Source organism: Simochromis diagramma, unplaced genomic scaffold (genome assembly GCF_900408965.1).
Source record: "Simochromis diagramma unplaced genomic scaffold, fSimDia1.1 OVJJ01000802.1, whole genome shotgun sequence".
Taxonomy (NCBI): domain Eukaryota; kingdom Metazoa; phylum Chordata; class Actinopteri; order Cichliformes; family Cichlidae; genus Simochromis; species Simochromis diagramma.
Genome location: NW_024387492.1, coordinates 8,604,248 through 8,616,971, shown reverse-complemented (window position 1 = coordinate 8,616,971; position 12,724 = coordinate 8,604,248). Strand labels below are relative to the sequence as shown.

At 40.1% G+C, this 12,724-nt stretch overlaps 2 protein-coding genes across 5 annotated transcripts in view; one reads left to right on the top strand and one right to left on the bottom strand.

Annotated features, from left to right (window-relative positions):
* Positions 1 to 1,196: 1,196 nt before the first annotated feature.
* On the bottom strand, positions 1,197 to 11,823 carry znf513a (zinc finger protein 513a). 4 transcript variants are annotated; one of them, XM_040018184.1, is made up of 5 exons: positions 11,592 to 11,823; positions 10,737 to 10,878; positions 7,391 to 7,525; positions 3,688 to 4,449; positions 1,197 to 3,577 (listed from the first exon to the last, which is right to left on the bottom strand). In XM_040018184.1, exons 2-5 carry the CDS (start codon positions 10,774 to 10,776, stop codon positions 2,619 to 2,621), a joined length of 1,896 nt encoding a protein of 631 aa, XP_039874118.1. In that variant the 5' UTR covers positions 10,777 to 10,878; positions 11,592 to 11,823; the 3' UTR covers positions 1,197 to 2,618. The 4 variants fall into 4 exon arrangements, with proteins under 4 accessions (XP_039874118.1, XP_039874121.1, XP_039874119.1 ...); XM_040018187.1 differs by having other exon boundaries at positions 1,197 to 3,571; positions 10,737 to 10,846; XM_040018185.1 differs by having other exon boundaries at positions 10,737 to 10,846; positions 11,634 to 11,823.
* The window catches only part of si:ch211-278j3.3 (E3 ubiquitin-protein ligase RNF19B), a 30,363-nt gene continuing 28,887 nt past the window's right edge, over positions 11,249 to 12,724 (top strand). Inside the window, exon 1 of the mRNA XM_040018181.1 lies at positions 11,249 to 11,326. The gene's annotated coding sequence lies outside the window, so the exon portion shown is untranslated. The remainder of the gene's footprint in view (positions 11,327 to 12,724) is intronic.

Below are 12,724 nucleotides of genomic sequence, written 5' to 3'. Positions count from 1 at the left end.
TTTATTATGTAACAGTCATCTTTTACCACTACTCCCATTTATTTTGCAGCAGCAGTTTTGTACTTTGCCACGTTATACGCTAAGAGTAGCACAGATAAGTGTCAAGATACCAGGGGGTGCAGTGTTTATAGACTTTAACTGTAGACATAAACTCACCAAGCACTTCATCAGCTACAAGTGTTCAGCTACTTATTTACACAAAAATGCTATCAGCCAATCAAATGGCAGCAAGGAAATGTGATTTAAATGACTTTGAAAATGGCATGGTTGCTGTTGCCAGACGGGCTGATGTACTGGAATTTTCCAACACAACCATCTGTGGCATTTACTGAGAATGCACAAAGAGAAAATATCTACCGAGCAATGTTTCTTTGGGGGAAAATGCCTTGTTGATATCAGACATCAGAGGAGAATGACCAGACTGCTTCGAGCTGATAGGAATGCAACAGTAACTCGAATAACCACTTATTACAACCAGCATCTGCAGAAGAGCATCTTTGATCGGACATGATGAACTTTGATGTAGATGGGCTCCAGCAGCAGAAGACCACACAGGGAGCCACTACTGTCAGCGAAAAATAGAAAACTGAGCAACAATTCACACTGACTCACCAAAATTGGACAACAGAAGATCATCTGGTGTGAGGAATCTCAACTTCTGCTGCAACATTCAGATGATAGGGTCAGAACCACAAAAGCATGGATCTATCCTGCCTTGTATCAGTGGTTTATGCTGCTGGTGGTGGTGTAATGGTATCGGGGATATTTTCTTGGCAGTTTGGAGCCCCTAGCAACAGCTCACCATTGTTTAAATACCTACCTAAGTATTGTTGCTGACCATGTCCATCTCTTATAACCATATTTCACCTTTGATCAGATGCAGATTAGATGATTAGTTTATCTGTATTTCTTCCCAACCAGTATATTATATCCAGTAATGGTCTGTTGATAGGATTTTCTAAATACATTTGTTTCTAAACACAGTCAAACCAATATAAACCTGTTGGTTTATCTTATCCTTCTGTGGACATAAACTCTGGTAACCAGTAAACATCCTGATGATCCAATCAGTGAACATATACAACATTCTCAAACCAGATTATGTTTGGTTATTTTGTCCCTTTGTCTTTAGGAATGTAGATGCCTGTGTGTGAAAAGGTCACAAAGATCTGAGTAAAAATCAGAAGTCTGACATCTGACATTCAATGAAATGAATTCCATGTGTTTATTTCAAAAGTTCCTCACTTAAGGCATTTATGAGACACTGCATAAAGACACAAATGGCCACTTGCGGGATGCCATCACTAATCTAAAGGTACAATGCTCCATCATGACACGGCAAGTTGGCGACCTGTCAAACTTCTCACTTGCATAAAACAGTCATTCACAAAGAGTAAATCTGAAATCACAGTTATTATTCCCATGGCAAGCAAATAACACACCACACATTCAAAATAAGACTCTATAAAGTATGCACTTCTAGCAGTGTATAAGAGCCACATTAGAAACAGAAAACAACTAATACACACTCACATGCTTGCTAACAGTGTCATCTTTTTTTTCCTCAAAACAATAAAATAAAATTCACAGTAATCACAAGTGAGGTGATTAAGTGGTTTCCTCTAAAAAAGAAGAACCTTTTGAAAACAGTGAAATCATTTAAATCCGAAATAACTGATATGTCATTGTAATACAAGTGTTTGGGGCAAAATAAATAAATAATTGAACAGCATGCTCATACATTTCATTTTCACTTGTATTTTTTTAACCTTAATCCAAACTTTGAAAATGCAGCTATGTGTGTAAGATTGTGCTTTTTTATTTTACCGCATACAGACTGAAGATGAACTTTCTACATGATTTTGAGTCCAGTTTTAGAATAAAATTCTATTCTAATCTGTTCTTTACCATAATCTGAGCATTTTAGCACCAAATCAGAGGGATGAGTTAAGTGTTTCAGTACTATTAAATAGCACTTTTATAGTAGTACATCAGTACATCAAACCAAAGGCAGAGCTTGTTGCTGAAAGCAAACAAAGCACAGTATGGCCCGCTCAAGGACTCATCTCTGCTTAAAGCTGCACTGTGTAGTTTGGGAAAAGTAGAAAAACAGAACACATGTCAAAATAACGTCTGTCTCCTAATGATGTAAGATGTGAAAAACACAATCTTGAACATTCAAAGAACTTCATCATGAAAACATTTCAAAGACTACACAGTGCAGCTTTAAAAGTCCAGGCAAATAGTTGCATCAGTTCCATGTAACAAGGAATATTTGGTAGTGTCCTCGTCAGAACGAACAATCAGATATGTATTACAGTGTGAGAGGAATATTTTTACAGTTAGCCTACTGTGTGTTAACATACAGAAATAGACAGGGAGTGGACTTCCACAGAAAAAGAAGTCCTTTAGTCATGACATGAAAAAACAAAACAAAAAAAGGACTAGAAGACATCAACACATTATCATATTTGTGTGAGATCCTACAAACGAACAATTAGCAGCCTCAGAAGACATCTGACAAAACACTGAAAGACGGACACACACCAAAACAATATAAAGGCTCTGTGGAAATCAAAGGACAACTTGCTGGTAGCTTAGTTTTGCTGAGTTAGAATTTATACAATCTCAAGTTTGTAGCATGAGTGTATTGTCTGACTCCCCTCCCTTGGCATGTACTGCATATCGACCCCTGCTTCCTTTCTGTGAGTTTGAAGCCCAGCTCCCATCCCTTTCCTCACTTCCTGCTCTTCGTTGTTGCCCGTCATCGGCACTTTCACCCAGCCGTCTGTGGCCAGGCCGTGCTTCTTCTGGTGTCTCTTGTAGTTGTCCCAGTGGCCCGTGGTGTAGCCGCACTCTTGACATTTATAGGGCTTCTCCCCGGTGTGCCGGAGCATGTGCCGCTTCAGGTTCATGCTCTGGTTGCAGCTGTAACTGCACACGGCGCACTGGAAGGGCTTGGCGCCAGAGTGCACCCGCTGATGGCGCTTTAGGTTGGCCAGATTCCCGCACGCGTAATCGCACAAATGGCACTTGTAGGGTTTCTCGCCGGTGTGCACTCTGTGGTGTCGCTTGAGGTTGTCGAAGTGTGCTGAGGCGTAATCGCACTGTGGGCACTTGTAGGGTTTCTCGCCGCTGTGAGTTTTCATGTGGCGTGCCAAGTGGTTAGGGTAGTGTGTGAGAAAGGGGCAGGCGGCGCACGTGTAAACCTTGTCACTGCGCTCGCCGGGGCTGTTGGGAGATGACGAGGAGTCTTTAGTCAGCATTTCGAGGGTACACTTGGCACAAATCTGGGCCGAGGAGCCGTCCTCGTCTTCCAGGACGATGCCACAGAGCCGGCAGGTAAAAGGGAAAAGTGACGGTGGGAGGCCGCTCCTGTCTGCTACACCCCCTCTTGATGCTCTGCTTTCGCTGCTGCCTGTCGTCTCCAGCAAGGGTGGAGGTTGATGACCCGGAGCTGGATTGGAAGCTGCTATGGGGGGCGGAGATGCTCCCTTTAGGCTATCAAAGGCTGACAGGTAGTCGCTGTTCTGGGCTGCCAAAGTCAGGTTTGACGTTGGTCGTGCAACCTCTGTAACTTCACAATCAGATTAGACAGTTATTAGGCATCAAAGATGATTTAAAGACATCAAAATGAGCTTTCATGCATCAGCACTGGGCAACTAAAGTAAAAGAAATGAGACACACCTTTGCCTGCAGCACCAGAAACCTCTTCTCTCTGCCCGGTCCCTTGCCTCTTCAGACTGTTCTGGCCACTGGTGGGTCGTGACGGTGCGTCCTGCCCCACCCCCACACAGGGTACGTGCATGCGCTGGTGCCTCTTGAGGTTGCCGAGAGAGCTGCAGGCAAAAGTGCAGCTGTCACATTTGTAAGGTTTTTCCCCCGTGTGAATGCGAAGGTGTCTCTGGAGGTTCACCAGCTGAGCCGAGGCGTACGTGCACAGCGGGCAGTTAAAAGGCTTCTCCCCATTGTGCGTCTTCATGTGGCGCTTCACGTGGTTGGCGTAACGCGAGGAGAATCCGCAGAGATGACACGAGTGCATTTTAGCCGATTTGTCCTCGGCTGTCAGCGCCTTGTCACCCATCCCATTTCCCACCTCTTCGCAATCAAGCTGCATATTAGAACCTGAGCGGATACCGCTGATGCTCCCAAAAGGTGAGCAGAAGTCCGTACTCTTAGCTTCCCGAGAGGCTTTGCAACATCTAAGGCAGTACGGGCCAACGAGGTCAATGCCAGGTCCCAGAGGTTCATCACGGAGCTGTCCGCAGCCCCTGCAGGACAGGTAAGGAGGGAAACTGGGCTCAGACTGGGTCGCTCTGCCTTCGTCTTCCCTCCCATTGTCCGTCGTGCTGCGCGAGTTGTCCGTTTCACTTTCCATGCTCAGCTGGCTGTAAGCAGAACTCTCATCACCCAGAGGATACACGGAGAAACCGATCTCGGCAGCAACTTCTGTGCAGGGAAGACAAGAGAAATATTTGATTAGGCAGCTCTCAGAGCTGTGCTTACATTTACATTCGCAGCACTGCCTGTATTAATCAGTATGCAACTCTAATTAAACGGGTAATATGACTGAGCTTAAGAAATCTAAGGAAAGAGAAACTACAGAAGAAGAAAAGAGAAGACAGAAAATGAACATAGTACAGTTCTATTCTCAGGTATCTGTTATTAATCTGTATTATTCAGGCATGCTGGCTCAAAAGAGAGCATGGCTTTTACAGAAATCCAATTTCATAAGGAATCATGAAATAAACATATAACTAAAAGTTTAAAATATACAGTCTTTGCAAAAAATTGTGAAATACGTCAACATAAAATGCATTATTATTCAGAAAACGTAATCCCTTAAGTTTAGAAATGTGCCGTGACTGAAAGTGTCACAGGAAAAAACGCCAATATAATATGCAACTGACTTTCGTCCTAAAATACGACACGCTCCAATAAACTTATTTCAACATAAAGGGAAAAAAATGAATGAAGTTCTTTTTATACGGCTGGGGATTGATACAAAGGAAGCGTAAGGACATCTGAAGGCACCAACCCACTGTCAACTCACTTAATCACTCAAAATTAATGGACACAATTTAAACACAAACCAGCAATTAGTAAAAAGAAGACATGCTCAAACACATCAAACTGAGGGAAGTAGTGAATCTCATGAAAACGCTTCATACTCACAGAGCTGTAAGGTTAAGTGCATTTTAAGATGTTGTAAATATCATCTGAGAATATTCAGACATCAAAGGAAAAAAAGAAAAAGGAGAGAGATATTGTTTCCAGAAGGGCAGAAAGAAAAGCTTCGGGGCAGAGCGCTCTGCGGCTTCGTCTGATACGTCGGAAAGCGAGAAGGCCAGGAGACCACCTTCCGTCAGTGAGGCTGAGACGAAGTGCGAGAGAGGCGAGAGCTGAGGCTGCCCTTTTATCCTGGCCCATGGAAACCCCTCGTGGATGATTACCGAGCCTAATGATAATGATGATGACTATAATGGCGAGGCTGCTGCTTCTGATGATGATGATGATGATAATGATGATGAGGGTAGATGATGATGATGATGATGATGATGATGAGGGGGGAAACGATAATGGCAGTGGGGTAGTGGGAGCAGAGGCTGCAGCAGATGACGATGATGATGATGATGAATAAATGCCCTTTTATAATGGTGTCCTTGATGGTAATAGTCCTATTTTTATGACCCCATATAATAATGGTGTCTCAGTTCCTTTCTCTACTTTTCCATTTTTCAGATCACTCTGACAAAGAGGCATGCTGGGAAATGTGAGCTGATAGCGCCCATTCTCTTACTGATTCATTGTGGGACAACACTTCATTACTGACAAACTGTACAAACCTGTGACCCCGGCACACGGGGGAAAAAAACAGAGATGGCTGATTCTATTTAATATGCTATTTCCATGTTACGTTTATATAATCAATTGTTTTGAAACAAATCTGCTTCACACTGCTCCGCTGCTGAAATACAGTATAAAGACCAAGCTGTGTGATCATCCAGTCCATTTAGTGTTTAATCAGTAGTCTAATTCTATGAAATGTGCACTGAGATCTTTATAAATAATGAATTTTTTAAAAACGACACAAGTAGAAAAGTAAAAGTCACTAAAAGAGCAAAAATTAGAGGATAAATAGATGAGCAGATACAGTGAAGGATGCTGGTGCACAGACAGTTCAGCCTTGTTGCCTTTTGAGAACATGCTAGCATTTCAGCACAGTACTATCATTGGCTAACAACTGGTGAATGGCACTTTATTAGCCAATGAGCATCCACTGGCTCATCGTCCTTTCTGACTCTAATAATGATCAGAATTTAGAAAATTAACTTATTACTTTAAAGTCATCAAAAAAGCGTTTACTGGGGGTGATACAAGGGATATTTTCCCACAACTTCAATACAAACAGAAGCCTTTTATTACAACCAAAAGAGCACCCCCTGCTGGCCGTTACAAAGAATGCAAGTTTTACGGCATTTGCTTCACTTTTTCGACATGCAAACTACATTCATTTTACATACCGTCTATCATTAATCACTACGATTTTTCTGAAAGGAAACCAAGGTTTTTATATACTCTGCATGATTTGTTTAATGTACTTTTAACTAACAGTTACTGCAACTCACTACAAAGTTTTTTGTTATGTGGTGGGAGGCTTATATTGTATTGTGCACTATGATCGCTGCTGCTAACCTTTAAATAAAAGCACTGCACATTTTATTTCTACTCTACATTTGATCTGTTTTATACTTATTTTAATGAGGCACCATACAAAATATAAAAGTACTGAGGATGGTAACAATAAAGAGTATTTTGGATCATTGCTGTTTGCATTTTCTTTAACTGAGAAAGCCTTCACGGTTTCATGTTCACGTTCCCAGTGCCGCATCAGACCTCGTTTAAGTTACTAACTTACTATGACTGCCTCTGCTTTGTATTAAACACAGGGGGCTTTTATTGTGAAATCATCACAAGAAATGTGGTTTATTTAAGGTTGAAAAAAAAAAATCCAAAAAACAAATACACAGATCGATTTGGAATGAGCCACTAATACTACAACCCATATTGGCCCCTGTAGGTGTACTGTGCACCATTAGGCCAGTCTAAGGTAATGCCTTTTTTGTTTCTATTTAAAACAACCATCTCAGCGATACTGAGATGAACCTGCACTATACCAACTCCCTGTGCATCATAAAATACCCTGTGGTTACATTATTTTTTTTACTTCTTTATTAAATCATCATGAGTTTATTTGGTTGCACTGTGTGCAGATACAGCTGCAGTGATGTTACCAACCACAGAAACCACAGGTATCTACACAACAAGCAGGAATACAACAGTAAGGATTATAAACTTTAGATTTATTCATAAAAAAGGGTTTACAAACCTGAGAACTTTTCCAGGCCTAGAATCTTGTTGTCCTGATCAGGATCATCAAACTCAAGGTCTTGTCCTAGAAGGAAGTCTGTGTCTAAGGGGAGGTTTTCTGGGGCTTCAATGGCTACATCATCTTCAGAATCCACTACAGTCACAGAGAATCAAACATTTAATCACTAACATCACTTCTTTACAATTTAATTATATTTTACATAGATATTTTTCATTCATACTTTGTTCCATTATAAAGTTGAGCTGTCTACACTTTTTTATGTAAACATCCCATGACAATCATGATATCTCACTCACTATGAACATGAGCCTAGCCGAAAAAGGTTTATGGTAAGTATACTGCCTTAAATCAACCAGGGAGTGATATTTCCCTCTTTTCTTTCTTCTCTTCTTTATTATTTGGTTTTGGGGATGCTAGTTTTGAGCATTTATAAAAGCATGATACACTATATTGCCAAAAGTATTCATTCACCTATCCAAATAATTTAATTCAGTTGTTTCAATCACTTCCATGCCCACAGGTGTTTACAATCAACACCTAGGCACGCAAACTCCTTTTACAAAGATTTTGTGAAAGAATGGGTCGCTCTCAGGAGCTCAGTGAATTCCAGTGTGATATCGTGATAGGATGCCACCTGTCGTGAAGTTTCCTCGCTAGTAAATATTCCACAGTCAGCTGTTAGTCATATTATAACAAATTGGAAGCAACTGGGATGAACAGCAACAAATGCTGAGGTGCAAAGTGCACAGAGGTCGCTTTTTACAAAGACCAAACATTACAAACCTCCAAACTTCATGTGGCCTTCAGATTAGATCAAAAATGGCTTCAAGGTGTGGGGTTCCATGGCCGACATCACCAAGTGTAATGCAAAGCGGGGGATGCAGTGGTGTAAAGCACGCTAAAGCTGAACTGCTGAGCAGTCGAGACATGTTCTCTGGAGTGACGAATCATGCTTTTCTGTCTGGCAATCCAATGGACGAGTCTGGTATTGGCAGTTACCAGGAGAACGGTACCTGTTAAACTGCATTGTGCAAAGTGTAAAGTTTAGTGGAGGGGGGATTATGGTGTGGGGGTGTTTTTTAGGAGTTCGTCGGCTCCTTAGTTCCAGTGAAAGGAACTCTTAATGCTTAAGCAAACCGAGAAATTTTGGACAATTTCACCCTCCAAACTTTGGGGAACAGTTTGGGGATGGCCCCTTCCTTTTCCAACATGACTACACACCAGTGCACAAAGCAAGCCCCATAAAAACATGGATGAGTAAGTTCGGTGGGGAAGAACTTAAATGGCCTACACGGAGTCCCGACCTCAACCCAATAGAAAACATGAACAGAGAGGCCAGCAAGCCAGGCCTTCCTGTCCAGTGTCTGACCTCACAAATGTGTTTCTGCCACAATTGTCAAAAATTCCCATAAACACTCCTAAACCTTTTAGAAAGTCTATCAGAGGAGTTGAAGCTGTTGCAGCTGCAAAGGGTGGGCCGACATCATATTAAACCCTATGGATTAAGAACGGGATGTCACTAAAGTCCATATGGACGTGAAGACAGGCAATCAAATATTTTTTGGCAATAGAGTGTAGTATCTATTTAAATATGGCTTTAAAAGCCAAAAGCGGAAAATCAGAAATTTTCTACCCCACAACAACAACAAAAATATCTGCAAGCAAACAGATGGAGGTTTTTTTTGTACTACAGTTACAAGTAATGATGTGTGAAATTTTAACTTGGTTTTTTTTTTTAAATTTGATGGAATCCAAACTGCCATCGCACAGCTGTCACTCTTCAGAAAACTAGAATCAGGCCAGTTGTAGGGCATCAAGCTCAACAGCCCATTTTGGTAACTCTCCTGTACCAGCATCTTGCTACCATCTACTGGTCATTTTTGCATTTGGCACATAAACAATAATGTATGGTAACTGTGTGGGATGATTCTACTTTTACATTTTAAATGAATAGGTGGATAATAAAACATCTCCTTATGGTGTTCTGGTCAAGTAAATCAAAATACTAGCCTGTGGAAGAAAGCCGCGTGAAAGTTAAAAAAGTAGTGGCAGTATAATTAGGACTGTGCAATTAATCACATTTGAAGTTCAGTTATAATTTTGGCTTCTACCAGCTATCAAATCCATGCCCTCAGGATAAAAATCATCATTTTGCTTCATCTTTTCCCCTTATGTCTAATCCTTCAAAGCAAAAAACCAAACTCATACTCACTCCCACCAGGCTGTCAGACAGTTCATTTCACATTTATTTATTTGGTATTTTTTTTATTTTGGTTTTTTCCTCAGAAATCCACTTGATTGAAAAGACGTACCTTTTTCCTTTTTAAAAAGTTTAAAAAATTGGGATAGATTGCATTAAATAATCACGTCATTATTAACCAATGTGAATGAGAGTATGAGTTTTGCCATAATTAAGCAGCCCTATGTATAACTACAACATGGCAACTGCATAACTACAGGTCGGCGCTTTCTCCATTCTATATACTTGCCACTTGTTTTCTATAAAAAAAAACAAAGGTAACCTGCAACATCAACTAGAATAACTACTTACGTTATGTTATGTTGTTAAGAGAAAGGTTAATGCTGGTGGCATCAAGTTTATGTTACAGTTTAAACTCTTTCTAATGCATCCAACTGCTAACATATGAGTTTGTTTCATGCTAATTCAGCTACTGCTCAGAATAAGACACAGAGAGGCAAAATTTTCTGCCATTAAATAACTCAAAATATCTTCTTTTAAAAACACAAAATAGCACTACATCAATGGGAGAAGTGACTTCAACATTCATAATAATACTGACATTTGTTCCAACACCGTCTGTCAGTATGAAACATTTCAATTCCTTAAAAACTCAGAGGTGAGCAGTAAAAGAGGATAAATGTAAAAATAAATAAATAGATAAATAATCAAGACACATAGACATAGATTTCATTTAAAATGCTAAAGTTACAGTCAGTGTGGAGGAGGGATGTCAAACTCATTTTACATTGTGGCCCACATGCAATTTACTTTGATATTAAGTGGGCTGGCCCAGTGAAACTATGTAATAAATGTGTAAAATTACAGAAATAAATCTGATAGTTCATTGTCCAGATTGTCTCAATTTATAAAATATAAAGTTCTTGTTAGTTCAGAGCAAATTTCATTGTTTTCTTATGGTTACTATACAAGAAAACAAATGTAAACCACCTTCACATTTTCCAAAGCTACCCAGTGGGCCTGACTAGAGTCTTTGCCGGACTAATCCTTGACACACCTGGTGTGGAGTGACAAATAATTCTAGGACTGTGGCTCAGGTCTGCATCAAGTTCCCAACATTAAAAAACATCTCTGAATACCTACACTTCACTGGCTGTGGATTCTGTTGTTTTTTTCTTGGCATCTTCCAGTCAGCCTCTCTCCTGTTTGCAATGTCCTCTTGCAGACTTCCACAACTATCAGCTCATTCTTGCCTGGAATATTTGGAAAGTAGTTCTCAGCATTTCTACAGATTCAAGTACAACGTTACCATACCACGTTAATCGAGGGATATAACTAAAAACACGTACAAACCTATACAAAATATAATTAACATAACAGGAGAATTCCATTAACATGCAAAAACTAACAGGCCAAATTTCATAAAGTGTGACGAATCATGGGCATAAGAAAACAATAATGGTTTGGATCAGGATTTATTTTTATGTATTTTAATAACACCAGCTGGGGGGACATTACATTGATATTAACATAATCTAAATTAGCACTTTATTCAGTTATGGTGGCATTATCAAATTCTCGTAAAGATAACCAACACTGGCAGGACACTGGTGAATCGGGGTTTGAGCTGGTGCATGTAAACAGTATAAGTAAAGACCACCAAGCTACTTAAACAAAATGGCTAGCCCATTAGCTCTGGTGCTGAAACCCGTCAGAGGAAACCATTCAGTCAGGTAACAAATTAAGTTCAAACATGCCCGTGTGTTGCATGAGGCTGGCCATGTCAGTATACAACAAGAAATGACAGTAAGATCTGAGAAAACTGGCGGCGCACAACCTTACGAGTGTCTAATCAAAGCGCGTCCTCGTCAGCGCGTAGTATGATTGACAAGTGCCATCTTTACTTAGTATTAGCCGGGAGCTAAGCATGGTAACGTTCAGCTAAATTAGCTGGGCAGCTAATGTCAACTTCAATAGTTAGCTTTCGAGCTAACTTACCTAAAAAACGTAAATATTCCTGTCGACTGAGATGGTTGTTACCGTCGGTTAAAACGCCATTAGGTGTCAAGTGTTTTTCCCTAAATGTCCAACGTCTGGAAATCCGCCATTTCTTCATGAGCTGCGGTGACAAAGAAAGGCAATTAATGGTATTTTTCATAACTTAATTGATTTTCTGATTCGCCTGTGATCCAGCGGTAGCAACAACAAAGACACTTCCGGCTTACGTCTTTCAGAATAAAAGCGGCATCTCCGCTTAATAGTAAAACTTATTTCGCCACAAACGCTCGTATATACGGGCCTTTTTTTTATTTTGCTTGGAAAATAGGATACATGCAAATACATTATATAAGGTAAAGACGGAGCTTTGGAGTCACATTTAAATATGACCACCTTTAGACTTTAATATAACCTGAACTCTCTTGGGCAAACTTTTCTTTAACGTTTCTTCAACTTGTCTTCAGGAATAGTTCCTCAGGCTTCTTTAAGGACATTCAAAGATCTTCATTGGATGTTGGCTGCCTTTTACTCCATTCTGTATCAAGATGATCCCATACTGTTTCAACATTGTTGAGATCTGTAGTAGTAATACTTGCGCACCCTTAATATCTGCACATCCTCTACAGTGAAAACAACAATATAACAAGGTTTTACAGTTTACAGTACAATTGTAAACACATATATTTAATTTGAGCTGTTTCTATGTAGTAGAAAAACTGAAAAATTCAGTTAATGTGGTCCTTTAGTACTAAGTCCGGAGAATCTTTGCTGGAGACATCCCAGAATATATCCTCATGTGGCATTTTACTTTGATGGTTAAGGTGGTGAGCACTTTTGCCCTTGCATATAAAAAATATCCCATTGATGTAAAAAGGGATTGAAGAAAAGGTAATAGCATATAATTAATTTATTTTTCATACCTGTGAAACTATTCAGTGACTTCTTGTGTCTTTTTTCATACATTGTCACCACAGAGATACGCGATCCTGTCATTGTAGGAATAAAAAGCTCAGATATTTCTTGCAATTTCTAGCCTTCTGTTAACTTGGTGTATTGATAAGATACGAGCTGGAGTGCGATGGCCGTTGTTTTGTACTTTTCAAATTTGAAAAGCTTAATAGCTTGATAGCTTA

Excerpts from the sequence above, each read along its gene's own strand:
- znf513a (XM_040018184.1), bottom strand. The coding sequence starts at position 10,776 with ATGCCAAGAAAAAAACAACAGAATCCACAGCCAGTGAAGT. Across the intron at positions 7,526-10,736 it reads GAATCCACAGCCAGTGAAGT|TGGATTCTGAAGATGATGTA; the intron begins GTAGGTATTCAG and ends CTGTGACTGTAG. Across the intron at positions 3,578-3,687 it reads TTCTGGTGCTGCAGGCAAAG|TTACAGAGGTTGCACGACCA; the intron begins GTGTGTCTCATT and ends CTGATTGTGAAG.